The sequence below is a fragment of the Cinclus cinclus genome, chromosome 1 (assembly GCF_963662255.1).
Source record: "Cinclus cinclus chromosome 1, bCinCin1.1, whole genome shotgun sequence".
NCBI lineage: Eukaryota > Metazoa > Chordata > Aves > Passeriformes > Cinclidae > Cinclus > Cinclus cinclus.
The window spans coordinates 28,765,782-28,792,739 of record NC_085046.1 but is presented as its reverse complement, the minus strand read 5'-3'; the positions used below and the strand labels follow the sequence as shown (position 1 = coordinate 28,792,739).

The 26,958-nt window shown below is 34.7% G+C and overlaps 1 protein-coding gene across 1 annotated transcript in view; it reads left to right on the top strand.

Moving 5' to 3' along the window:
- CRPPA (CDP-L-ribitol pyrophosphorylase A) overlaps positions 1 to 26,958 on the top strand; it is a 105,934-nt gene that overhangs the window by 54,668 nt on the left and 24,308 nt on the right. Inside the window, exons 6-9 of the mRNA XM_062495383.1 lie at positions 690 to 787; positions 4,713 to 4,802; positions 5,532 to 5,624; positions 9,475 to 9,603. Of these exons, the coding sequence (XP_062351367.1) occupies positions 690 to 787; positions 4,713 to 4,802; positions 5,532 to 5,624; positions 9,475 to 9,603 (410 nt within the window). The remainder of the gene's footprint in view (positions 1 to 689; positions 788 to 4,712; positions 4,803 to 5,531; positions 5,625 to 9,474; positions 9,604 to 26,958) is intronic.

The following is a 26,958-nucleotide window of genomic DNA, read 5'->3' as shown; positions in this document are numbered from 1 at the left end:
AACTCACTAACAAGAGAAATTACTAGTTTTCTGAAGTACTGGCTTTGTGAAACAGATCAGGCAATAACTTGAAACTGTTGTTCTGGATAACAACAAAATATTGCATTTTGCCCCACCAGTAAAAGATCTAGGAAGTTGCCCAGATCTTTGTCACAACTTTGAAACTTCTTTGTATTTGAACAGTTACATCTGCTGTCTCCTTAAACAGTATCATAAATATTTTTTAGCAATTTTTTAGTATATATTGTTTGGAATAGGATTTATCTCCTGTTTTTTGGGTTTTTTTTGTTTTTTTTCTTCCCCCCCCCCCCTTTATTTACTCAGTATTACTGACACTGTATTTAGTTATCTGTTGAAGTGATAAGAGGGATAAAATTCATCTGTCATCTAGTGTCAACGTGAACCTGAACAAATATTTTTTAATAGATTTAAATGGGCTTTAGGGACAGGCCTTATGTAATGATTTTGTGTTGTACAAAATAATATAAAATATAATTTGAATTTTGAGATGTATATTATATAAATTATGTAGTTGCATCAACTGTACCTTGTAGCCTTTAAATTTACAGCAATTGAAAATGTTCTGTCAAGCAACAACAATATGTGGATTGAAGGTAATATTTAGTAGATTGGTAATTTGGATTCATTTATTTTTGTATGAAATACTAAGGTTTTTTTCTTGATGACAGACAGCCTATCACATCAAGTTTGTGTTATCACCAGTGTGAAGGAATCTCTTGCACAAGTAGGTTTTCTCCTTCCTGAATCTCTGAAAAGCCAAATTAAAGTAAGTACAGCTCTCTCACTCTCAACTGTCTGATTAATTTAACGTTTCTGGTCGCCACTGCTCCTAAGAAATGGTCTAAATAATGTGAAAGCAGAAACTAAGACTTCCTGTGTCACTGTAGTATTTATTACAAGGGATTTGTTACACCAACACCAGGTGTGGAAGTTACCACGAATGAAGCATCTTCAGCCCAGTTGTGCTGTAGAGGGGGATCTTACAGATCCACTTAAAATATCCATATTAGATTAGAAGAGAAGTTGAAGCCAGACAACAGAGAGGCAATTTTCTTTAGATTTTTATGAATTCACTAAGCCCAAATTGTTACAAATATGTTACAGAGGAAATGCTTTTGTTACTTTGAAGTCTGACCTGTAGTTTGAACCAATTAAAGTATACAATGTTTTCCTGCGGAGCTGTGAATGCAAAATCAGATTAATCAGCCTTTTTATAGAGTAATAGTGATACATTTCCCACAGTGAATGCTCATAGGAGCCTTTGCCTTAGGATATTGAGGGAATGTTCTACTGGCATTTAACTATCTTCCTTTTTCATTATTCTTTCTAAGAGAGCTATCATATTTCCATTTTCCCAAAGGTGATTAACATTTGGTAATTACTTAAATTTAGACTGGTGTTGGGGTGATTCTTAATTATATTTTATATGATGATATCACATGTTCCTGTTACCCAGAGAAACAGACAGGGAATAACTGTTCAAAAATACAGGTATTCTGATTTGCATAATGTTACTTCTGCAATGGTTTTATTCATGTCTGTCAATCTTGGTGTGTTAATTATTAGAAGGATATGTTTCTCTACCCACCTTTATTGCTATTTTATATCTGGAAATGTCACTTGACATTTCACTTAAAGTTTTTGTTTGGAAAGAATTGTATTTAGCATGGAATCATGCTTTATATCTATTAAATGTCTACATCTAAAAGTAAAAAAAATAAATAGCAGAGTTGAATAAGATCTTTTCTTGTCTGAATAGCTCTAGTATGGTGGGGCAGAAGTATGTTTCCATTTCACTGACACCAGATGCATGCTAGTTCTCTTTTTTGTCTCTGTGTAAAGTGTTCTTCTATTAGTAGGAAGGCATCACTTATCCATATACTTTTAAACAATAAAATCTCTGACTTATTTCATAAGCTTACCAATATACAGAATTTCTAACCTTAGAAAGAATTTCTGCACAAGCCTATTTGTTCTCAAATGAAGCACAGTACGTTGTGTGACAGACAGTTGATTTTATGCAAAATAATTCTTTTAAGCAATGTAGATGTACCTCACTGAAAGCTGTGCCTTTTTAAAGGGATGTTTGGAAAGTAATTGATCTAAATAAGAGACCAAGTGGGAATAATTCAGCAGAGTACTTATTATCTGGGAGCAGTATTTTAACATTTTAGATACTTTTGATATTCCACTTCTCAGTAGCAGCCGTATTTATTTGTGGGGTATTTGTTAACTTCTACATATGTCCTTAAAGAAGAATTAAAAAGAAATTTTCTTAGAAGGATTTCTGAGAGAGGGTCTAATAGCATGGTAATATCAATAACAGGGGGTAAAAAGACCTAAAAAGTGAACTAAGAAAATAAAAGAAATGAAAAGAAAATATTTTCTAAAAATTTTTAAAGGCTACAGCTGTTGCTTATGAAGTACTTTAAGAGTACTTTAATCGGTGTTACATTAAACAGTATGACTAATGAATGAATGTTTTGCTAAAGATGTCATTTTTTATTTAGCCCTTTCTTTTGAAGCAAAAAAAAAGACTAACTGGGAGCTGAAGGTGTTTTCTTCTGTGACTGAAAATCATGTACTTTTTAGTGTACATGAGTGCTGCTGTACATGAAATGGAATCAACTGGATGAAGTTATGTGTCACTTTTGTGACTGGATAATTATCCACAAGTAGGATATAAAAATATTTGCTTGTTTTCAAATAGAAAAAGAACTAGCATTTCACTAGTAGAAACTCACCAATTTCTTAATGATTGTGTTGTCCATCTAATGTCTTGGTGTTAATTGTGATTTTACATTGTAATGTAATTTAAATAAATTTGCAGGTTCCAAGTGTCCTGGTATTAGTTTTTGATTTTATGGAAGTGGATGTTGAATAAATTTGAAAATTCAGTACAGGGCATCTGATAACTAAAAAAGCATTAAAGAATATCAGTTATTACAAGGACCAGAAGTAATTAAGCAAATCCATACACTCCTTTTTTATTTAAACACTGAAACATTATGTGAGAATCACTTTTTACCAAGATGGTGTTTTTAGGTAATTTTTGCTCTCTAATGTAGTTGATAACATTGATTAATATTAATTTAAAAAAGTACTATTGCATAGGGTATTAAATGGCTAATAGAATAAGAATTGATTTTAGTTAATTGATGATTTATTGAAGCTTCAACTTAGGCAGTTCTACTTACTTTTCCGACAGAAAATTTTGATTTCATTTTTGCTGGATAATATGGTCATAAAAAAATACTAGTGCATTACATAATAAAATTGTTGAAGGTAAATCAAAATTCTGATACACTAAAGGAAGTTTTAAATGTTCAGTGATGCTTAAGCATCATGTATTGTAATACCTCAAAGTAAAAAAATAAAAGTAGGCCTTCTGCCATATACCTTCTGAAAAAACACTGGCTTACAGTAGGCTCATGTCCATTGAAGTATGTGCAAGGTTGTAAAGGTACCAGGGATTTCTGATTTTACATCTTCAGAGATTCAAGCCAGGTGAGCCCTGGAATATTGCATTTCCCAGGTATTTTTAAGTAATTCATACCTTCTGTGACCTTTTTTTAAATCTTAAAATATTAAATGTCAGCTATTTGTGGCTATGCTATCAAATTTTGAGCCCAAAATGTTTGTAAAATCTTTAAAGCATAACTGCAAACTTCTTTGTTTCAAACCACCTTCCTTTGCAAACAAGTTAGCTCCTGATTATTACAAAAAATAACAAATGCAGCTCTACATAACACTGAAAAACCTTTTTAAATGTTCTATTTGGTACTTTAGTCGGGTTGGGAAGTAAGTGGCATTTTAAGGGAGCACAGCGGTGTAGTACTTCTGTTGCGTGCTATGATATTTAATATGTGTTTTGGGAAGAAATAAAGCTCAGTTTTGCTGTGAAACAGTGGGATTTGTTGATTTAATGGAAGTAACATGAATATTTTTTTTCTCCTGAATTTCAAGATTTTTTATTTGCTTCAAATTCTTATCTTCTCTTAGGGAACAGATTCACCATCTGCTACCTGGTTTACTGTTTTATTAAGGCAATCCCAAAGCTGACTATGTAGTAGAATCTACTTTCTATTTTGGCTGGGATAAGATAGTTACTTAGCTTGTGTTAAAGGTTGAAATATAGTTATGTCTGTGCCTAAGAAAGTATTTTGAAATATTTGTTGAGGTAATTATTTCAAGGAGAAACTCTAGACAAGTCTTGTACTCTTGTTCTGGGCAGAATCCTGGAGTATCAGTGCACCCAGTCTTTCATGCGTACTTATTTTATTTTATTTTTAACTTAGAGAAGACAAAATGTATCTGAGTCATGTAATCTGAGTATTGTAGAGGTTTTCTCAGAAGTAGCGGTCTAAAATAATTAGACGGGTTTATGGACAGTGTTTTCATCTCTTGAAACAGTTGAACATCCTAACCCAGGCAGCTGCACTCCTGTCTGATGCTTAGAGGGCTGTTTCTGGAATGTCTACACTGAGCAGTATACTTTGACATATATTGGGCTCCATGCTTCACTGTTGAGTACCCCAACATTTTGAGCAATTTTCAGTTTTGTAGTGGAAATAATAAATGCCAGTTTTAAATAATTTGAATGAACAACTTCTGCCACAGTGGTGGAAGCTTTAGCAGATAGTTAAGGCTGAATTAGAATTCTTGACTTTTTTCTTTTTTTGTCTAATCAGGTTGAGGCTATTTCAATATCTCTAAGCAAAAATGATAGCCGTCTACAAAACATCATTTCAGGACAGTGCTACAATTTTGTTTGTGTAAATGTAAGTAGTGAGGATGCATGCTTTTTATTTTACAATTAAACTTACAGTAATGGTCAATAATAATTAAATATTTGAGTAATAATTGTTTGTTTTGTCCTCATGTACTGAGTCCATTCGGATGTGCACATTTCTGATGTGCGCTAGACTTTTGAGATACTGGTCTGTTCATTCTCCTCTGGTTTCACACTTCTGTCACTCTGTTGTTAACCAGCCATGAATTCTTGAACAAGAGGGATAAAATCTGAAGTAGTTTAAAATTTCCTTTCATGACTGTTGTATTGAAGTGAATTATTTTAAGGAGAGGCCTGTCATACATGAAGTCATCTAACTGTGCATTCATTGCTACTGTGGTCTAAATTGGTGTTTTCCATTCTGGACATGTGCATGCCATGGGATCTATATTTGGGTCCATGTATGGGAACAGGTTGGTTTTAGATGAACCATATCTGAGACTAATTAAGACCCTTAACCTTTTTGATTGTTTTTATATATATATATGTATATAAAAGGTTATTAACATGATTAATCTCATTCTTTTTCAAACATCTATAACTTTACTTGACAGTACCATAAACGTGTATTAAAAACAATCAGCTAATCAACCAAAACCCTCCAAAACCAAAAAGTGAAGTATCTTCTTTTTTTTTTTTTTTGTAAATAACAGATCTTCAAATTCCATTTTTATGGAATTATTGTTTTCAGTAATTCTAAACCTTTATTTTAATTTAGGAAAAAAGGTGTGCCCTTCAAGAAACCCAGGAGCTAGTGGATATGTTGGAAAAATCAAATCTTCCTCTCTTATATCCAGTTGTCCTTATTTCGGTAGGTAACTCCTGTAAGTTACCATAGAAAGCATTTTAATAATGATTTTAAATTAATATTTAATATAAATATTTTTAAAGTTAGACTAGGTTTTAAACTGCTGCTAACTCAGAATAAAATTATACATTCAAACTGTGAATTGTTCTCTGAAGAAACTCGTTTTCATTTCAACAAATGTACTGCATCCTGTCAGGAAACAAACTGATACTAGCAAATGACAGTTTATTAGTTATATATTTCTGTGGAGGGCTCGTTGTGGCTGGCTGGTTGTACTGAACTGTTAGCTCCTGCCTTGCTGATGTGCTCTATCTCTGCTGAAGATGCTGCAAAGCATGTGCCATGCTTGAGTGATCAGTTGAAACAGAATTATGTGGCTTTATTTTTTTTTTTATATGCATGTGTGGTCATGATGGCTGCACTGTTTTTAATGCAAGCCAGGATGCTATTGGCCTTCTTAGCCACCTGGGCACAGAGTGGCTCATGCTCAGCCACTGTCAACCAGCAGCCCCAGGTCCTTTTCCACTGGGAACCTTTCCAGCTGCTCTGCCCCAGTCTGTGGAGGTGGCTATGGTTGCTGTGACCCATGATCAGAGCCTGACACTTTGCCCTCTTAAACCTTATACCCTTGGCCTCAGCCCATGCATCCAGCCTGTCCAGATCCTTCTGTAGAGCCTAACCTATCATACCTATTATATCCTCACCTATTGTATGCTGTTCTCTTGGAATGACTGACTGTGATTCTGTGTACATCAATATTTAGCACTTTGTTTCTAGATCATCCTTTTTTTGCCTCTGTTTCCAGGCAACTTCAAGAGTAAAACTTTATTTTACTGAATTTTCAAAGATAAATTACTTCCACCTTTCATAATCAGAGTATTTGCATGTCTCCAGTTCTGTTGGTCATTTACAAAGCCACTGGATGTGCAAAATGCTCTTTTCTGGACTGAAAATGTTTCCTTATTCCTTTACCAAGAATGTATTTAGGTGGACTACTTTTAAAATAGCCTTAGGAGAAAATAACACATTTAATCCCTTTACTATCCAGATCTATCAGTTGTTTCTGACAAATACTGGACATTTCCAAGAACTAGACAGTGGAAGAAAATCTCATAACTAGGTGGGAACAGTTGCTAATATTTAAAACACTGATAAAAATACATTTGTTAAAAGTATGTTGCCTAACTGCACTTGGGCATCTGGTGGAAGTACCACACTCTCTTTTGGAAATACGAGAAGGGAAGAAAAGGAGATCTGGAAGGTATGTTTTAAGTGACAAGAATTAGCTTAACAAATCATTATCTCATATTAATCACTGGGAAGTTTTGAAGTCCTTTAAACTTCTGATCTCTTAAACTCATTACAGATGGTATGGGGGACAGAAACTACCTTCAGCAGTCTTTAATTAAATTCAGTGTTGGATGTCCTCTTCACTAAGGCTCATGAGTGGGATTTTCCTCAACTTTATTTTTTCCTATATACTTTTATAATATATTACCTGTATGAATTGTTCATTAAAAATCCTGTAATACACTTTCTTTCAATGTAAAAGGACATATTAATATTTCTCAGATAAATGTGAATCAGAATTTTAAGCAATATGATGACATTCAAATGCACAGGTCTTAGGTACCAGCTGTAAGGAAATATTATGTTTTTCTACTCTCAAAAGTAAAACTCTTGAAAGGATAAATGGGGAGAGCAGCTAACTGCTTCCATTCTAAACTCATAACTAGGAACAGTCTAACGTAATTGGATTTGGGTAATTGGAAAGTTCTTGTGTATTCTTTGATTTCACGACAAAAGCAACTTTTTCATAATAATCTGATAATTAAGAAAAAAAAGGGTTTTTTTCCCCTTCCAGTAGTCATCTTCATTAGTTGTAAATATGACAGGTGTTATTATTGTGCCAGGTTCTCCCTTCAACCAGCCCAGTGAGCATTGATCCAATAAAAGGATGAGCTTGCACTGGACACAATGACTTCTGTCCATATTCCCACCTCTCAGTTGCCACAGATTTGAAGTCTGTCCATTTTTCTGGTGCCTGAATGGATTGTTTTGTGGTATCTGTAAGATGAAGCAGCAATTGGATTTCTGTATTTGGGCAAAAGGGAAGATTAATGTAATAGGAGAAATAGGCATCACAGAGGAAAACTTCAGGGTTTTTTTTTTTTGTTTGCATCAAGCCAGTATCTTGTCCAATTATGCTGTAGCATGACAAATCATATTCTTAAACAGACATTACTTTTTTGAGCAATACATTTTCATGTTTGTAAATGGTGTGAATGGATTTGATTTTAAGTCATTACTTTGCTTAAGGTTAGAAAGAAAGGAAGCTAGTATTTCAGCTCTGTAGTTGCAATTATTTGCATTTCAGTACCAAAGTTAGTTTGAGAAAGATCTCTTTTCAAAGCTGTCAAAGAGGTTAATGGTAAAGAGGAACTAGGTTAAGTTCTCTCAAAATAATAGTTTATCTAATTTCTTGTAAATAGCTGTAAATGAGTAGTACTTAGCCTTGTTTTCAGATAGAGAATAACAAAACAATGAGTGTGTGTGAAAATTAATCTCTGCTTGTGTAGTAGAAGACAATAGCTTTGCTTCTGGTGAGTATGCATTTAGGCAATAAACAGCTCTTTTTAAAAAAGTGTTGCAAGGGAAAATGAGTGAAGACCTATTTTCCGTCAGTATAAATGGAACATAAAGTACAAAGGGAACTTGAAATAATTTTCCTAAGCGCTGATCTCTGGGGTGATCTCTGTACCTCTACCTCTGTGTAGTAGTTGCAGATAAGTTTTAATATGTAATCATTCAGTCAGAAAAATGCTTTTCCTTTCTTTTACGGATAAAGATATTTCTGCTATTAATAGTCACAGAAACTTTATATATACAAATCATCCTTAATTTTGATTTCTACAGCTAATAGAAGCTTTGTAAGGGAAATTGATTAAACTGTGGAGTACGTAAGGCTTGGGAATGATTGGGCTAGTTGATACCTCCCTGGAAATACCAGTTACAGAAGCACAGAATATTTTAAGTTGGAAGGGACCCACAATGATCATTGATTCTAATTCTTGGCCCTGCACAGGATAGCCAGGGGAGAATTCATAGACTCATAGAATGTGCCAGGTTGGAAGGCACCCATCAGTCATCAAGTCCAACTCCTGGCCCTGCACAGGACACCTCAAGAGTCACACCATGTGCCTGAGAATATTGTCCAAACACTTCTTGAACTCAGTTCAGATCCTATAAGACCTGCCATATTTGTGCAGCATCCCAGATGGACATGAGACTTGCCTTTCCCTGCCCAAGAGCTCAGGATAGTCACATCCCTACCTTCTTTTGAGGTAGTTTCTGCTTTTTAACTCTAAGTATTACCTTGAAATTAATGCAATTTCAGCAACTAATATGCTATACTGAAAGGATAGTAAATTTCCTATTAAACTTTAAAGAATTCAGTTTGGCCTTGAAAACCTTCAAGATGCTTACAGAAGACATGTATTTTATAGTCCTTTGATAGTAAAAAAAAAAGCAAAAGGAAAAAAAAATCTCCTGTGAAAGTCTAGAGCTTATAAAAAAATGTTGTTTGTTTTCAGATTTCATTGGATATTTTTAAGATGCAGGACATGTCCTGGCATATTGGTTTCTTCTGCTTTGAAAAAAATTAGTTTTCATGTCCCTAAATTTGTAAGTAGTGGAATTCAGTAGTAAATAGAATCAATCTAAGAAAAACACTTTTTAATCTGTATTTTTATGTGTGCTTAATGCATAAAGATGAGATACTAAAAGCCATCAGTCTAAAATGGCACGCTATGGAAAAGTGGATTTTGTTTTTTCCTCATCTGTTTTTTTGCAGGTGCACTTGGATATTTCAGAAAATAATTCTTTAAACATTGGGATGGAAGACCTAACTATGATCAAGAAATTTGCAAGAGAAACTAAAAAGAAAAACATTTTAGTTTATGGCCTTCTTATCCAATATAAGGTATGTAATTATCTTTCTGTGTGCAAATTATCTTCTTTTGCAATTTATATGATTAATGATAGAATCTTCATTTAAAACAGAATCAAAGGGAAATAAATATGACATGAAAGGGTTTTTTAGGAAGATTCTTGCCTGTTCTTGTTCAAAATTCAGACAAGCCTGTAGTTACAGACAAAAATGTAAGCTTTTTGATTAGAGAGGAAAACATGGTAAACAGTTTTTAGAAATGCATGAAAACGTCAGGACCCTCTTTTGCTTTTCTGCTTAGAAACTTGTTTTTTCCAGCATTAGAAAAAGCAAAAAATAGTGAAAATACATTGAATGACTGGTTTTGAAGTATTTTATGTCCCTCATCAAAACAGAGTTTGGTACTCAGGTGACAGGAAGGGCATGGCGTATAGGTGTTGAAACAGTGTCTGTAATAGTAGCAAATTGCCTCAGCTGGAGGCAAAAAGAGTTAGTACTCCAACATACTTTGTACTCACAAAAGCTGTTTAAAAATAAACCATTTGCCTGGGAAACATATTCTGTCAACCAGAAGAGTGGGCTGCCTTGCCTCCAGTGCAGGTATAGTTTTGCAGCTTCTTAACTCAGTAAACAGTGAAGGAAGAAGTAAGCTAGAAATTTTAATAGAGAAGAAGAAGCATAATCCTGACTGCTTTTTTTTTTTTTTTTGGTTGAATTATGCGTTGAATTTTTTGGTTTGAATTATGGGTTATATATAATTGATTAAATGTGGCTTTAATTTTGTATTTATTTCTGGTATACCAAGTACTTGATTTTTCCCATCAAATTCAATTGCTTTATTAAGAGCTGTGAGTATCAACACCTATCAATTTATGCTTGTATATATTTTTAATTCCAACACAGTATAAATATTGCTATTATATGACATTATTTCATCTCTTGTTTGTAAAACAATGAAGCAACTGTTCAGTTTTCTTTCTGCTGCTATCAAACCCCATTTTTTCAGGGTGAATTCTGGCTTCTTTTGGTAAAAATAATTTTAATGACTATTGAAATATAGCTTTAAGACTCACCTTATCATGGTAGAAAATAACATTTCAAATATTGCTTTAGTCTTAACTGCAGTTTTTTTTCTTTAGACTTCATTGTGTGTATATGATTTTTATATGCAGTTGCATTGAATAGACATATGTGGATAGCAACAGTTAGTAAAGCTGGCTGGAAGAAAGAAAAATCTTTTATAATCATCAGTGGATTTTGATGTGCGTGGCACCAAGACATTTTAAAATTAATGTGCACATATAAGAGCAGTTGAGATCTGAGTGGGAATTCTTGATCTGTGGTGATAAGAGGACTGCAGCAGACTGCTGCCTCCATTCTTTGAAAACAAAAAGCTAGAATCATTATCTAACATCACTGCAGGCAGAATCATCACTTGTTAGCATGGAGAAAGTCTTATATAGAGTAAAACATTTCACAAAGTAAGTAAACTATTTCTACCTGTCTTGTTTTAAAGTGGCTTTCAAACATATACCTGCTCACAAAGGCATATATTCTTGAGTTCCTGCTGTCTAGTTTGACTGATAACAAAAGAACAGGCTGTACACATCATCTGCATATAAGTGATATATGTGTCAAGTTTACTTTTGGCTGCAGATCTATATAGAGCATAATTGTTTCTAGGTAAAGACCTATGGAAAGACTTGATGTATGAATCTAAGACTTACATAGACCAAAATTTGTTGCTGGTCTGGGTGGGACTGCAAGACTGTGAAGAGCATAATTTGTTTCATGGAAAAACATTTTTAAAATGGTTTATTTATTTTTCTTAATCTTAAGTCCAAAGCATGATTTAAGTCACAAAGGAATGTTACTTCTAGTACAAGTCATTAATGGATGAACCTGTAAGGTTTCATGTAGGCATAATTGAGAATCCAGAAGAAGTAGGAACACAAAAGCGCCTGTGCTAATGCAGGATAACCTATTATTGCAATAACTTCTGTCACTAGATGCTTTCTAGAAATCCCAGAAAGCTATAGTTTATTTCAAGAAAAGAGTGATGACAGCTTACTTCATGGAGCTTTCCTCTTGGTGACAGGTTTATATCATCACTACCAGACATACACAGTTGGTAGGTACACATTTCCTAATTAAAAAAAAGAGGAAATTTATTGAGACATGGCCATGGTAAAGTTCATGCAAAATTATGTTTTGTTTAGAAGGGTTATGTGATTAAGTGGGTGTAAGGATATGTTGATATAAAAGAAAATGGGGGCAGTCTTTTGTATTTTGTATTAGAAAAGCAAATTTGTTGAAATAAATACATTTTGAAAATATAGTTGTTGGGATTTTTTATGTTTTGGAGGTGGAAAAGAAAAGCTTTTAGAACTAAGGAGTTCAGTTTTGATGGTATTGAAGGAGCTGTGAAGCCCTAAGAAAAAGTATGTGCCTTTATTTGAGCCTTTATTTTCACTTCTTAAATGCAGTGTTTGGTATTTAGAAAAAGATGTCAAGTATTTTTTATGACTATTTGATACATCAAGAAGGTAATCAGGATAATTAAAAGAAAAAGCTTTAATGTGCTATATAAATGACCTGCTTTTTACCTTTCATTTGACTACAACAAGTGCATGTTTGTAGCTGGTACACGAATAGCAGTTTCTCTTATAAACATCATGCATAGGATACCACATTACTGATATTGATATACAGATTGGATCCCCTTCAGAAAAACTCTAGTTTGCATCCTGAAAGTACTGCTAATTTAAGTGACACTTCGAAAAAATTTTTTTTTCTTTCCTAAAACAGTTCTGCAATGTTAGAAATGGTTTACACATTCAAAATATGAAGAGTATTCAGTATCCAGGGTCTTAACTTATGGAATTAGTTTTTGACCATTTTTCAGATAATTTGAAGAAAATAGCTAATAAGCAAGGTGAATTAAAAATAGGGAGAAAGGTCCATTTTGTTATGGACAATATTACTGGCAAGTGTTGATGAAAATTCCAACTCCTTAATTTAATGACAAGTTCACCTTGAAAACAGCAATGACTGGCATGATATTATTATATATAAGAATAAGAATATTTGCTTTAATAATGGCCAAGCAGGATGTAATGGAGAAAGCATATTCTGAATACTGGGAGGAAAACCTATACAAAGAAGCCAATTGTTCTTAAATAAACAAAGTTGTACTTAGAAGGAGCTTTAAGAACTGCTAAAATCCAGAGTATGAAAGCTAATGTCAAATCATTGCATCCATGCAGGCCTGGATATATATTAAAAGTGTTCATTTATATCATTTGAGCCACAAAATCTGGGAGGATACCTCAGCTGCATGTTGTTGTTCTATGTTCTGAGTAATGGAATAATACTGAAATTGGGCCTTGATCACGCACACACACACACACACACACACACACACACACACACTCACAAACACACACATTATTATGTTAAAATATATTCCAGGTAATTAATGGGGTTATGCTTGAATATGACAGTAATGTTTAAAAAAACCCCCGTTTTCTCTATTTACTGCTCTAATAATAATAATAATAATATAATAATAATAGTTTTATGACTGAATTGCAAAAAAATCAATAAAATAATCAGAAGAATACAAGAAGCATTTCTTAGCATGGGAGTTCAAATTCTACAGCTTGTAAAGGTTACAGAAATAAAATCTTGTTCTGTAGATTTCAGTAATGAATTCTTTACTGTTCACAGGGAGTAAAAAGCAACAGTAATCGTCCAAAATAAAGCACATTTGGATGGATATAGGAAAACACAGAAAGCTTTAAAATAAGAAAGTAACATAAATATATCTCAGATATAGAACTGTATTAATTCAAAATAATCCTACTACAGAGAAGCACGGGCAGAATGTTCTGTCAGAGCAGAAAATATGTACTAAGGCTTGCCTAGGGTGAGGTGGGCCCAAATGCTTTTGCCTCTGAAACTTCTTTTTAAGATAAAGGAACTATTCACTGACAGCCAGAAAAAATCACAGTAGCTACACTAAAGAGACAAATGATGCAATAGAATAATTGTTATGAAGCTGCTTGAAACTAAAAGGAACCTGAACTCTGGGTGATTTCTTATGCAAACATACTGGACACTTATTGTAGCCTTAAATACTTTTTGAAGACAAGAGGCCCATCTGCAGTGTGGTTGATGGCTCAAGAAATACTTGGTGTGCTAGAAGTGTTTTATGTCTGTCTTGGTAAACCACAAAGGTAAACATTTATGATTTCTTTTTCATCAAAGATCCCTTAAAATAGTATTATGGGTAAACATTAAGGCAGTGTTTCTCAAAAGAGGGAACACACCCCTCAATGGGATAATCCACAAAGTAGAAGGTGGTTTGGCGAACAGTAGTGAGATAATGAGTCTGGAAGGCAAATTAAGTCAAAATCACAAAATAGAACTTTGGAAACTCATTAGAAACAAATAGGTTCTGCCCTACATGACTCCCACTTGCTTCTCAATTGACTTAATAATCAGTATAGAATTGGTCAAATGATTGCAGTCTGATTTAGATGATTGGAATTCTGCCTGGAGACCTCACTTTTCTCAAAAAGGCTTTTTTTTTTTCATTTCACACGCAATGACATAATAGATTGCAATGAATATGGAAACTTACATTTATTCTTAGAAATCCTTAAGGCCAAGTAATTACTGTTAAGTATTTTCAAGAGGCAGAAGTTGAACTTTTAAATATCATGATTCTATGGACTATTCTCTCTTTCATCAAGGAAAATTATGCAAATTACGTGATGAGCCAGAGTGGTCTTGTTTTCACAGAGTTTGGGACAAAGAGGAAAACCAAATCAATCTGAAACTTTCTATATGGATAGGCTCATAGAAATCAGAATCTGTAGGTTTCTTAATGCAAACTCATAGCCAGTCATTCACCAGTAAAACCAGAAAGTTATATTTATGGAGACTTGACACATTTTTATCCTTAATTATTGGTTCTATATGCAATCAGTCATGAATGCATATTTTGCAAAAAGTAAAACTGACATGATAAGAAAGATTTACAAACATGACTTTGTATTTTGAACCAAAATCCATTTGATCAAACTAGCCTTTTGCATCTCTTTTTTACCATTCAGAGAATATTTTTTAAGAAATTAAAAAAGAACAAGTCTCTGGCATATTAGTCAATTAAGAAATGTATTAGTTCAAATTTTACCAAAATGTTGAGGAAGTTTTTGGCTTAGAGTCAGGAGAGGTCATAAACACAGAACTTTGGAACCTCACTTTTGCTTGCAACATTCTGGTACCTGACACTGTGGGAAGCACAGCTGCTTGGCTGTGCTGCTGCTCATTTTAGTAGATATCTTGAATCTTGATACTGGATAATATTGATCAAAAAATTGGGGTTGCTGTTCTTTTTTTTCAGAGTTTTAGTGTGTCTACCTTGAATGCATGCATACATGCTTGTTTATTTTCTTGACACCTTTCTCTGTTGTTCTCTTGTTTCCCCTCAAGTCTTCCTCCTCTTCTAGCCAAACAGGTAACAAATCAGTGGATTTTCTACAGATTTGCAACTCTTCTAAAAGCACTCAAATTAATATTCCAACAAACCAATTTCTCAGTGCAGTACCAAATTCCCAGTATGAAGAAGATGGGCTTTTAAGAAAAATAATTGGTAACTTTTATGACTTTCATTAAATAATGATGTAGGTTTTTATCAGAGAAAGGTCAGAAAGTTGCTCAATTTTTCTCTGCTATTACAAGTGCTGGGAGTTTACCAAGCTGCACTGCAAACTATGAGGTTAATATTTTATGCCTTTTGCACATAAGCTTTTTAGAACTTCTTGCAGCTATTGAATTTATAATTGGAGAAACTAGAGTTCTTCCATCAGCTTGTCAGACAAAGTGATGAAGACATTTAGACATATCCTAAAAGTTGTGACTTCATAAAATGGCCTTAATCATCCTTGCTCTTATACCTCAATTCAGCCATTCTGACAGTGTTAGTCAATAAATGTTGCCAATTGTTTCTTTTACAGATATTTTAATGGTATAAAGCATATTCCTCTAAAATAGCTTCTTAGTATGAAGAATTTTGGGGAGCAAGTGGAGTTAAGGTGAACTACCAGACTCTCTAGTAGAAAGGAAAATATATGATACACAAAATATCAGCTTAGAAAAGTATGGCAGTATTAATTTTTCTGGATGTTTTATTGTAATAGGAAATAAACATTGAATTGGAACCATTTGTAAAAACAAATACTATGAGCATCAAATTGGAGTTTCATCTTCAAATCTGATAGTATGAGTTATTCTGATTTTTATTTCTTATTAAATCTTTGATGTTGACCTCTTATCTCTTAATGGAAACATAAACATTTAAGATGAAAGGACTTTGACACAAAATCTTGTTTGCAAACAAATGGCTTTTAACTTCTTTTTCCATTGCTAGCCTGTCTGACAGAAGCCTCTGAAGTCCATTGCATCTGTTTAAGGACAGTTGCACTTTTGAGTTAGTGCTGCAATTCTCCACTTAAAGCAGTGTTTGTACTCTTTTATTGTCTAAGTTGGGCATCAAAAAGTAATCTTCTCAGTTGGCTTCCATGCTGTCCCCCAGAGGCATGGTTTAGCAGCTAAAATACCTATAGTGTGGAATACTTCTGTTTTTTTTCTGGTTTAGCTCTGACTACATAAAGCAACAGTAACAATGAAGCTTTCTAAAATTGCTCTGTGTGCTTAAGAGGCATTTTGAAAATGTTAATAGCTTGCTGTTGTGTTAGTTTTCTAATGAGCTTTTGTATTTTGAGTGCACTTTTTCAATTAACATGAAATATTCACATCATGAACATCATTAACATTATGACCAAAATTATTCAGATAACTTTTCCAGTTTCAATGCAAAATTTAGTTTTATAGCAAAAGCATGCAAAGGTTGTAGCACATTTTCAGCACTGGATTGGACCAGGAAAACTTAGGAAGTTCTTCAGTGATTTAAACACAAAAATTCCCTTCAAGCTATACATTGTAGTGACTGTAACTATTCTGCAGGCTTTTGCTACAGTCCTTGCAGAGTCATAATTCCTAAAATTTGTGCAGCAGAGGTAGTAACCATCAAAACTATATTGGGAGTAATAATTTCCTCTTTCATCCTCTCCTGCTATATACTAGCAGGAGTCAAGTCATCCAGCCTCAGGCTAACGTTGAGGTATTTCTTTGGAAGGGCTAGAAGGCCTGTAGTTGAGTTTCTGTATGAATTTGAGACTCTATGCCCCAAATCTTATTTGTTGTTTGTGTCTGTTTGTTCAGTGAAAGTCATCCATTATTAGATCATACCCAGTGCTGAAGTATTTAAAAATAATATGCGATATTACACAATTCAAAGGCCCAATAATGTCAAGAATGAAAAATGCCCCAGCTTGTGCACAGTCATCAGATCCCAGTGATAAACTGTCTATCCTAGTAGCTGCTTTGTGCACTTGTACCTTTTTCAGATTTGTCACCCATCTCTGCTGGAAGTATCTGTCCTGATACATCCCAGGTTTGGGTTTTGCTGCATTGGGATTTATTATGCTGCAATATGTTGCCATCAAAGGTGGCCATAATGGACCAGATCAGAAGTTTATCTAGGTCACTGTCTTGGGTCCAACCATAGTTGTAAGGAAATCCCTAGGAGAGAATCAGATCATGGCAAGCATATATGACACCCCTAAATTTTCTCCTTACACTCAGTAATTGCTAACTTCCCAAACCAGAGAGATTTTCTGTGGAAGTATTGGCCCTGATGGGTTTCTGTTCTATGCTCTTGTCTTCTGAGATCCATGTAAACTTTTAGCCTCCACTGTGTCCCCTAATGAACAATTACATAGGCTGGAAAACAAAGAAAGAGAGATGGTTCTTCACAAAGTAGTGTCTTAAGCACAGGGGCTTGTTTCTGGTCTGCTGAGATCTCAGAATTTAAAATTTGAAATATAGATTGTTTTACATTACTTACATTCCACTTCATAGACATTTACATTCAACTTCATAGACATTTTATTGTCTAGTTACTCAGCTTATAATGAACATCCTGCATTCCAAACCAGTCAGCCACTGCCCTAATGGACTTCATATCATAAGCAAACTTGTATTCTTACTGTTTTTTCCAATTTGTTTATGAGTGTGTTGAGCAACATAGATCCTATAATAAATCTCACCTGATCTATGTGGGTTCTGTTATGACATCTAAGCATTTTCTCCTACCCACTCTACTCAGTCTTTTGAGCAAGATTTATCCCTGACAGGTCTTCTGTCTTAAAGTCCTGGAACCTTTGTTTTCTTAAAACCTTTGGGGAGAAATTTTGTTGAAAGTCTTGGAAATCCCAGTAAATTCAATCAGATGTCACCCACTGCTTTGAAGAAATACAGTGAGAATGCACATTCAAACTTAAAAACAAAGACATGTTGACTTTACCATCATATTAACTTGCTCTCTGCTATTACTGTTGAGTATTTAATTGTTAAATTTTCTGGTATGGAGTTATAGCTTTCTATTCTGTAGTTCTCTGTATCTTTTCAGAATTTTCTTGTTTTAAATTGGAAATTATTACCACCCTGTTGTGCCTACTAAGGCAATTTTTTAAACTAGAGATGATGCACACCACTAGGAACCTGTTGCTTCTCTTCATTAATAAGGCCAGAACATTCACAGTACATTCTGGTGCTGGCTTGTGGTTGCTGAGGGCTATTTATTTTTTAACATTCAAAGATAACAGGAGAAAATCTCATGGCAACTTCATCTCACTAATGCTAAGTTTCTAAACATTTCAGCTGGCTTTCATCTAAATATGTTTTGGAACATCTGAATATGAAAATATGTTCATATCTCAAGACTATGAGATGCAGAGTGTTTGAAGTTAGATTAAACTGTTCTCTTAAGACATGGAAATGTATGGATTGAGGCTTAACAGAAGTCAGAAAAAGATCATAGGAAACCTCCACTGGGTAGTGATTTTCATCTGAATTTTGTTGTGAAGTATTTCCTGGAAGTTATTTTCCAGTCAAATACTTGGACTGAATAAAAGTGAAAAGTGTCACCATTATAGATTTTCTGTCATTTTCAGTCTAAACTCATTAAATTTGATTTTAAAGCATTCTATGAGGAGTTGCTTTCCTAAGCCAGCTTTTATTTGTCCTCCTAACTAATGTTTTAACCATATTCCAAGCCTTACAGCGTACTTTCTCACCAGGTCAGAGGTTATATTTTCTATTGAGCATCACAGCCCAATACTTTGCAATGTACTTATATAAATCTTCTTGATTTATAACTGTTTTCCTCTTTGAAGTTTCTACCAAGCAGAATCTTTTTAAAAATGGAATTGTTTACATTTGAATTTTATTCAACCTGTGTGGTACTGGCAGCAGCATGAATGCACATTTTTGGCAGAACTTCTGCCTTCAACTTTTTCCTTGACTCAGTCTTTCCATTCTTAAGCAGCTATGAGCTCAAGCGTCTTTCTCTTGTTCATTTAATTCCAGTGTTCTGTGCTTAAATTTAGCAGACCAGGTGTTGAATTTTGTAGGCAAAATTTTAGCAAATGGTATGAAACATGGAGATAATGTGTGATTTCTACTTAAACAACAGCAGTATAATGAAGTGTGCTTTGTGAGGCTCACTAAACACCAACTTTTATGATCACTTGCTCTCAGAACTGTGCAATTTGAGATGTTTTTCCCTGTCCTGTGAGGTCTTTCATTATTCAAAATGAGGTAAAATGGGTTCAGAACTTTCCTTTGACTAGCTCAGATACCAGTTCCATAGTTCAACTTTTGATTTTTGTCCTCAAAGTGTGCTCTGTGCTTTCCATGTTCAAGGCACAAAGATTCTTCCATGGAATTATGGCATAACTATGTTTACAAGCTCATGGAGTTAATAAACTAAAATAGTTGATGGTGTCAAAAGGGACAGCATGTGCCTTTTCCTCTGAAGCAGAGAGTGGACTTCCTCTCTCTTTTGACTCTGCCTTTGGAAGTGGAGGGGGGGTTTGTTCCTTCTGTAAAAGTTAAATTTCTTCTTTCAAAGACTTTAAAGGCCTGGGGTCATGGTGAAGCTCCAGTTTTTGTGCGGACTCCTGTTCTTGTGCAGCTTTTCCTCATTATGTAGATAATAAATTTCCATCTGAACAATTTCCCTCCTTCTCTGCTAGATGTGTGTATATATATATATATATATATATAGCATTTTAACTTTTAAGTCCTTGTTATGTATGCTGTGGGAAAACTGAGTGAAACATGATGCAGTCACCCAGAGTAGCGATAAAACATCCTGAGTTCTGCTTCTTAAAAGTAGTGGCAGTAACTGAGGAGGAATCTGTCTTCCAATATTAAAACTGAAGCAAAGGTATTCGTGTTTCAGAGTTTGCATTTATTTTGTCAGATTTTAGAAACATCCATAAAATGCTGCAGATGCTTGTGTTAGTCAGGACTGTAACTTTTATTTTGCTTCCTGATGAATAATTAACACTGGGACATGCATGTGGCCTAAAAAAATTACATTTCTGCGAAGAGACTGAAATATTAAGGTTCTGCAATTAAACTTTGCTGATTTTGATTTTTCAGAACTTGTTGAACAGTGGTTGGTATGAAGGGTCTATTTACTCAAAAATTTGTATGAAAAAGGTTGCCAGTGACAAGTTTGCTTTCAGAGTATTCCCAGATTATGTAAGCAGAAATTATGAGTTTGTTGTAGATAAAATATTTAATGTTGAAAACATTCTTTACACAATGTGTTATACATCAGGAAAGAAAAAAAAAATAACATTATTAGAATCCCTTTAGGGAATTGGAGCCTAACCAGGGAGTTATCTTAGGATAGGAAAGGATTTTGTGATGTATTTGTGATATATGCTCTCAAACTTCTTGCCTATTTTGTTATGCTGTATTGTAAGTGCATCTTTAGGAGAAACTTACTGTACCAGCCAATTTTTTATCACATGAACATTTTCAGGAACACAAAGGGAGATAAGGCAGAGTATTAGTGTTTGATATATGGCATAGTAAATTTGTATACAGGTGTTTGATCCTGTAGGAGAGGGTGAAATAAATGAAACTCTAAAACAGGGCATGGTTCTAGGTCAGTTATCATGGGAGACACATGTAAGGCTGTGGGTCACTTTTCAGATTCCGCTCTTCATCTGTGCCTGTGCAGTCTTGGTCTGACAGAAACCATGGCTTCATTTGTATGCATAAGGGTAGATGATCAGTTATAATTACTCTGAAGGATGTGCATTTTAGGAGCTCTCTACTTTCAGTGAACGAAGTTGAAGCTTCAGTGAGACTAACTGCTTTAACTAGTGGAGTTAAAGTCTCTACGCTTAGAGAGTTGCAGTCTGTGGCTGATGCTTGTACTGAGAATAAACCTTCAGCAGGTTTAAAACTGACATTTCTGCTACATGTCCTAACTGCTTAATTGATAAGAGTTTACTGGTGAAAATCTACTTCAGAACAACAATCTCCTCTTGGTATTAGTGGTGTGCCAAAATCAGAGAATTTTGTCAGTGCTTTAGGTATTGACTCGGGTGTTTTAAAGGTAGTTTGCCCTGATGTGTCTTGAAATACAGTGTAGCTCAAGAGTAAATTCAAGCCTATTCTCATAAAGCTATACCAAATCCTTGCAGAAGAGTTATATTGAAATTGACAGTTATGCTTCTATACCCTCTACAATCTTCTTATGAAAAGAATTTAAACTAGGATTGCTCTAGAAGAAGTAGTGTGAAGAGTTAATTTTTCATGGAAGTACATCTTCTCTGCATGTCCTGTTGCTAAACCTTTTGGAAAGAAGATGAGTCTGCTTTGTTTATAAAGCTTCAAAGTGAAGTGATTTACTGCACTCTGAAGTCCCATTAATCATGTTTGTTTGTATGTCAAAATTCCACTTCCTAAAGTTTACCCCAAGCTCAATTTTAAATACTTAGCTGTTACTAAATGGGGGCTAACTATACATCTACATCCACTTGGTGCAAGATTTTGCTGATTAACTTTCTAGTAACTCTAACTGGAATGTAATTTTTTTCAGATTTTACATAAATTTTGCAATAAATAGACATTTTGGACAAGGTAACAATTAACTGTAGGTGCAGCCTCTTAGATTTCTAACATTCTATTAAAGTTTGTTTGCAGGCTCTTTAGGTTTTTTCCCCTCATGATAGAGGAAAGTGCATTTTACTGCCTAAAATCATCCAACAAATGTTAATTATGATCTTTCTAGAACTTATTGAACAATTGGCCTCATGAACTCAGATGATTTCCTTAATTTCTTATCTGACTGATCAAAGTTTTGCTGCAAGATACCTTGCCACCCCATTTTTTTCAGGCATGAGTTGGAAAACGCTCTCTTTCTATCCTAAACAATATGATCTCTTTGCTGATGTGTTTATGCCAAGAGAGAGAGTGGGGATAAAATTTCGTGATGTAAGAAAACAGCCGCTGAAAGTTTTCATACACAGGTTGTGTGTCAGCCACAGCAATAGCAAAAGTGAATTGGCAATTCTGTCAGCTATACTGATGCTTTTGCTGTTAACAGGTTTTGCATTTCTAGTGGAAGGGCCAGCATGGTTTCATGTGCCAGCAATTCCTTGTAACCGTGTCTGTGAGAGGTGGAAACAGGTATGTTTCTAAAAGAGGTGGATTTCAATGTCAGTGCTGAACAAAAGACCACCACAAAGTAAAGTGCTGCAACAGGGCAGAGCTAAGATAGCTTTCTCTTTACAGAAAAAGAAATGGGAAACTTATTTCAAAATATGACCTTTTTTTTTTTTTCTTAAAAACTGTGACGCATTGGTGAAACCATCAAGGGTTGGCTTTGTTTTTTTTTTCCTCCAGAGATTCTGTATCAATATTCCATTTTGCTAGAAGCAGTACAGCTGTGTTTAAGAGAGTACTTGCCAGTATAATTAAGGATGTGAAGGATCAGATTCACTTGGGATGGGAACATTGGTCAGATGACCTCATAGTGCTAATTTACAGCATAAGCTTGCACCAAATTGTGCCAAAATGGGAATCATACTGAGTGTCCACCCTAAAACATTGCTAAAACATTTCAGCATCAGTTTAGTATAAAATGAAACATTTGCACATGGCTCTTGACCTTGTTTCCATACTCAAGTGCAGCAACAAGTTTAATTTTAATCCTAGGGCAAGTGTTTTGCAGAAAAAGCCTTCTGTATCCTGATAATATAGCAACTGTTTCTCCTTGCTGATGTTTTTCAGCCAAAGAACGCAGGCATTCAAGTGTATGGGCAAAAGTGAAGTTATTGCAGAGAAGCACTAGAAACTTTAATGGTTTTTAACTGAAGGAGAGTTTTTTAGATTAAATAAAAAAGTTTTTTACACTGGGGGTGGTGAAACACTGGGACAGGTTGCCCAGAATCCAGAATCATTCACAGTTAAGTTGGACAGGGCTCTGAGCAATCTGATCTAGTTGAAGATGTCCTGACTCATTGCAGGGGCGTTGGAATAGAGGACCTTTAGAGGTGTCTCCCACCCAAACCATGATGTGATCCTATGACTATGTACTTGAGTATTGGGCTAAGCTAATACACTTCCAAGTACTAGTCCAATGGCTCGTTTTTTTCTTGTTGTGATTGTTATCATTGGTGGCAGAATTATTATTATTTCTACAAGCTTTAGTAAGCACTGTAACTTGATATCCTTATAAATTGTGTTTAAATTAATGTTATCTGTAGGATTTGACTTTATTTGGTAATCAAGGTAAGTACAAGATGAATATAAAACTGAAAAAAAGGATTCCACTTAAAAATAGGGTGCTTTTTTTGGTACCATTAGGAAAAACTCTCTTGGCCATGCATAGAGGTTGTTCTCCAGTTAAGAAAGGAATGTTCATATTTGTATAGTTTTCTTAGCAGATGAAAGTGGATTTACTCTAGGCAGTGTTTTGAAGTATGTGATTGTTCACTTACGTAAAAATACATCTAGCCTGTCCTAACATTATGTTTGGTGAGAAGTGAGCAGTGTCTTGGCTGTGTATGCATTAGGTATGCTTTCTTATGTATCTGATTAACTCCTCCTTCTGTGCAGCCACTATAGTGTCCTAGCTTCTGACCATTCACAGGGATCCTTGATAGAGTTCCTGCTAATGGAGACTCTGTCCAGTCTGAGCAATGGGCCAAGTTGGGGTTGGAAGCTACAGTAAATCAGTAAATTAATTAAATTTAATTGTAAATTCTTCTTTCCCACTTTTTTTTTTTTTTTTTTTGTCAGGAAGGTAAGCTGCATCCTGGTTGGGAAAGCCAACATAATATTAGGAATATTTCTTACTTTTTTCTTGAGAGACTATGGTTTCAGGAACATGATGTAATTAATTTTGGGGGTTGTCTTATGAGTTGGACTCAGTGAACCTTGTGGGTCCCTTCCAACTGAGGATATGATATGATTTGATGATTAATCCAGATTTAGCCAAGTGACTCAGCTCCATAAACGTTCTTGTACATAAACTGTTGATACTAGTGAAAGCTACAGCCATGAAATTTGCAGACATTCCTCTGTATTCATCATGGATTATTGTCCATGGGTTTCAGCTTTCTTTATGGCTGCCCTTTCCACAAAGACTTTGAACAGACCCCACACAGGCTTTGGCATTTTTTCCCCATTTTTTTTCCCAGGGAAGACACTTCAGCTCATTGCTCCTATTTGGTGGTGGTGTATCCTGTGTTATAGTTCCAGTAGGGTTTTCGTGTGTTCATAACCACCTTCATCTTGGGCACCTGGTGTCAAAAAATAAGAATAAGGGGGAAAGAGATATTTTAGTGTTGGGGGGGGTGGGAAAGGCAAGACAGGAGGAAACATTGCAGAAGAGAGAAATTAAAAAGACTGGGAGCAGGGCAGCAGCAATGAACTTGGCTTTTTATGGCATGGGTGGAGTAGACAGTGGAGTCCACAATCATTTTACCAATCTTGGTAGTTTGCCACACTTGTTAGTGCTGTTCCCAATGGATCTTGTGGGGCAAAATGTGAATAACCATATGCTATTAAAATGCTTTATGCAAAAATATCCTGAAATAGTTTGCACAGAAACTCCTTAATTATTTGAGTTCTGACACTCAAGTTAACATTTGTATTTTAAAAATGAAAAATGATACAGTGAACAGTTAATTTCCTCTCTATTTTCTCAAAAAGACATCTAATGTAAAATTAATTTTGAGCTGTCTCAATTGAATGTAGACCATGGTCCACAACTCTTCCACTGAGAACAGGAAAAGCATTGCAATAACCACATAATCTCTGAATAAGGGAAGGCTCTTCTACTCCAACTGACAGAATTTGGAAACTCTATCAATATGTGCTTCGTAAATATAGATGAAAATACCACTCACTTTTTTAATCTTTCTAGAAGATCTAAAGCATTTAAATTTAAATTTGCAGTTCAGATGATGTATCCCCATTTGGCAACTGTAAAATAGGTCTTCTTTTTAATATTCACTCCAGGGATATAGTGAGAAAAATAAGATTAAAGATATGATATTAAAATAAGATAAGAGGTTTCTGAGGGTTGTACTTTGTAGGCATGTTTGGAAATATTTGCTGTAATCTACTGAGACAATGTTTTACTACATATGAAAGATATCTTGAAGATGTGATTTAGGACAATGAGCATGCATTTTACATAAACATGTTTCATCCAGTAAAGACCAAGTATTGTCTTGAATTGATGAGTTTATTACCATGGCAATAATATAGATCATAGTAAAAAGATAATACAGGAGAAGAAAGCCAGAAGGATTAATCACTGCAGTCCAGAGGTGAGTTATTTTATATACCAATGGAGTTTTATAATGCAGGCTGGATTTTTAACTGACTGAGTATAAAAAAGTCTTGATTTGCAATCCCTGAAGCATAAATATACATTTCTTCATCAGTCAGCAATACTTTTATTACTATAATTATAGTCAGAGGCAATAGGATTTTAGGAATCTTTATCCAGATGATGATTATATATTTATTACTCAAGTTTCTAATATTTCTTTTAAAACAAGACATTCCTAAACATGTTCATCCAAGCAGGAGCACTCAAGGCCTACCTGGAGTTACAAATGCACCCTGTATTGAAACATGGCATGCTATTGTATTGATGAACAATACCTGTTCACCACGCCATAGAGAAAGCTAAAGTGCTAAAGTGGGAGTAACTACAAAAATGTTCTTTTTTTCTTGATCAGTCAGATACAAATAAAAGTACCAGTGATGCAGATCATGTTCTTGTTATTCCGTCTTTCCCATTTGCTAAAGATTATCAGCATCTTTCAGTAGAGAAGAAACTAGGATGCAATGTTTTTAGTGTAAGCAAAGAAGAAGAGTGAGCTGGAGTAAAAATTCAAGTAGCAGAAAGGAGTTGTAAAAGTCAGAAAATAGTGTTCTCTGCAAAATTCCTGTGAAATTGGCCTACCATGATCCTTAATTTCTGTGCTTTTCTCCACCCTGGAATTGACATCAGTATCAAGTTAGCAAATACTTAGTGGCTTCAGCTGAAGCATTTTAGCTGGATTGCCCTTGTTGAAAACACCATGGGATGATGAATAGCAGTTTTTGAAAATGAAGTGCAGTTAATTCGTAAATCTCCACACAGACACCCACTTTCAGACGTATAGTAGCCCCAGGCCAGTATCTGTGGAGGAGTGGAATGTGTACGGATTCACAGCTTTACTTCACAAGTTTTTTGTATGATTCCACATTTTCCTCCCCACAGCATTTTATGTCTTTTAAGTCTATTGTGTCTCAGAGTTTTTGAACTGTTCATGCTATTAGTTTTTTCTTTCCACACCCTGTGATAGGTGACTATTCTTCTGCGTAGATCTTCATACATACTATTGCAATTATTAATGCTTTCGTTGTAAGTGAACATTATGAGATACTTGCAGAGTGATTTATCTCTTTTCAAGTATGAACAAGCTATCAAGTTTAGAAATAAACACATTTATATTCATTTCTCTGCATCTGTGATTGATGACATGACCGCTGATGCTATGCTCTGTGTGGGGGAACACATTCTAGGGAATGCTGTGTCTGGCCAGATCTGGAGATACAGATCTTAGTCTCCGTGTCATCTTTTGGAAGAAGATCTGGCAGGAATGAACATACAAGATCAGATTTGAGAGAAAGAAAAAGTGGTGAGGAATTCTCCATCATAAGCTTGGAATAGAGGAAAGATTCTTCCTCACTCTGAACTTTTATGCTGAATAGTGGGGCTTTGGTTTCTTTTTTGTTTTGTTTTGCCTGGTTTTTTACCTTGTAAGATTTTGATTTATTCCATTGCTTTGATATTCCACAGTTAATGGTTTTTAAGGAAAACACTTATTTTAAAATATATTCTCTTTGTGGCATGCAAATTAATTATACAGTTATTTCAGAATTTAT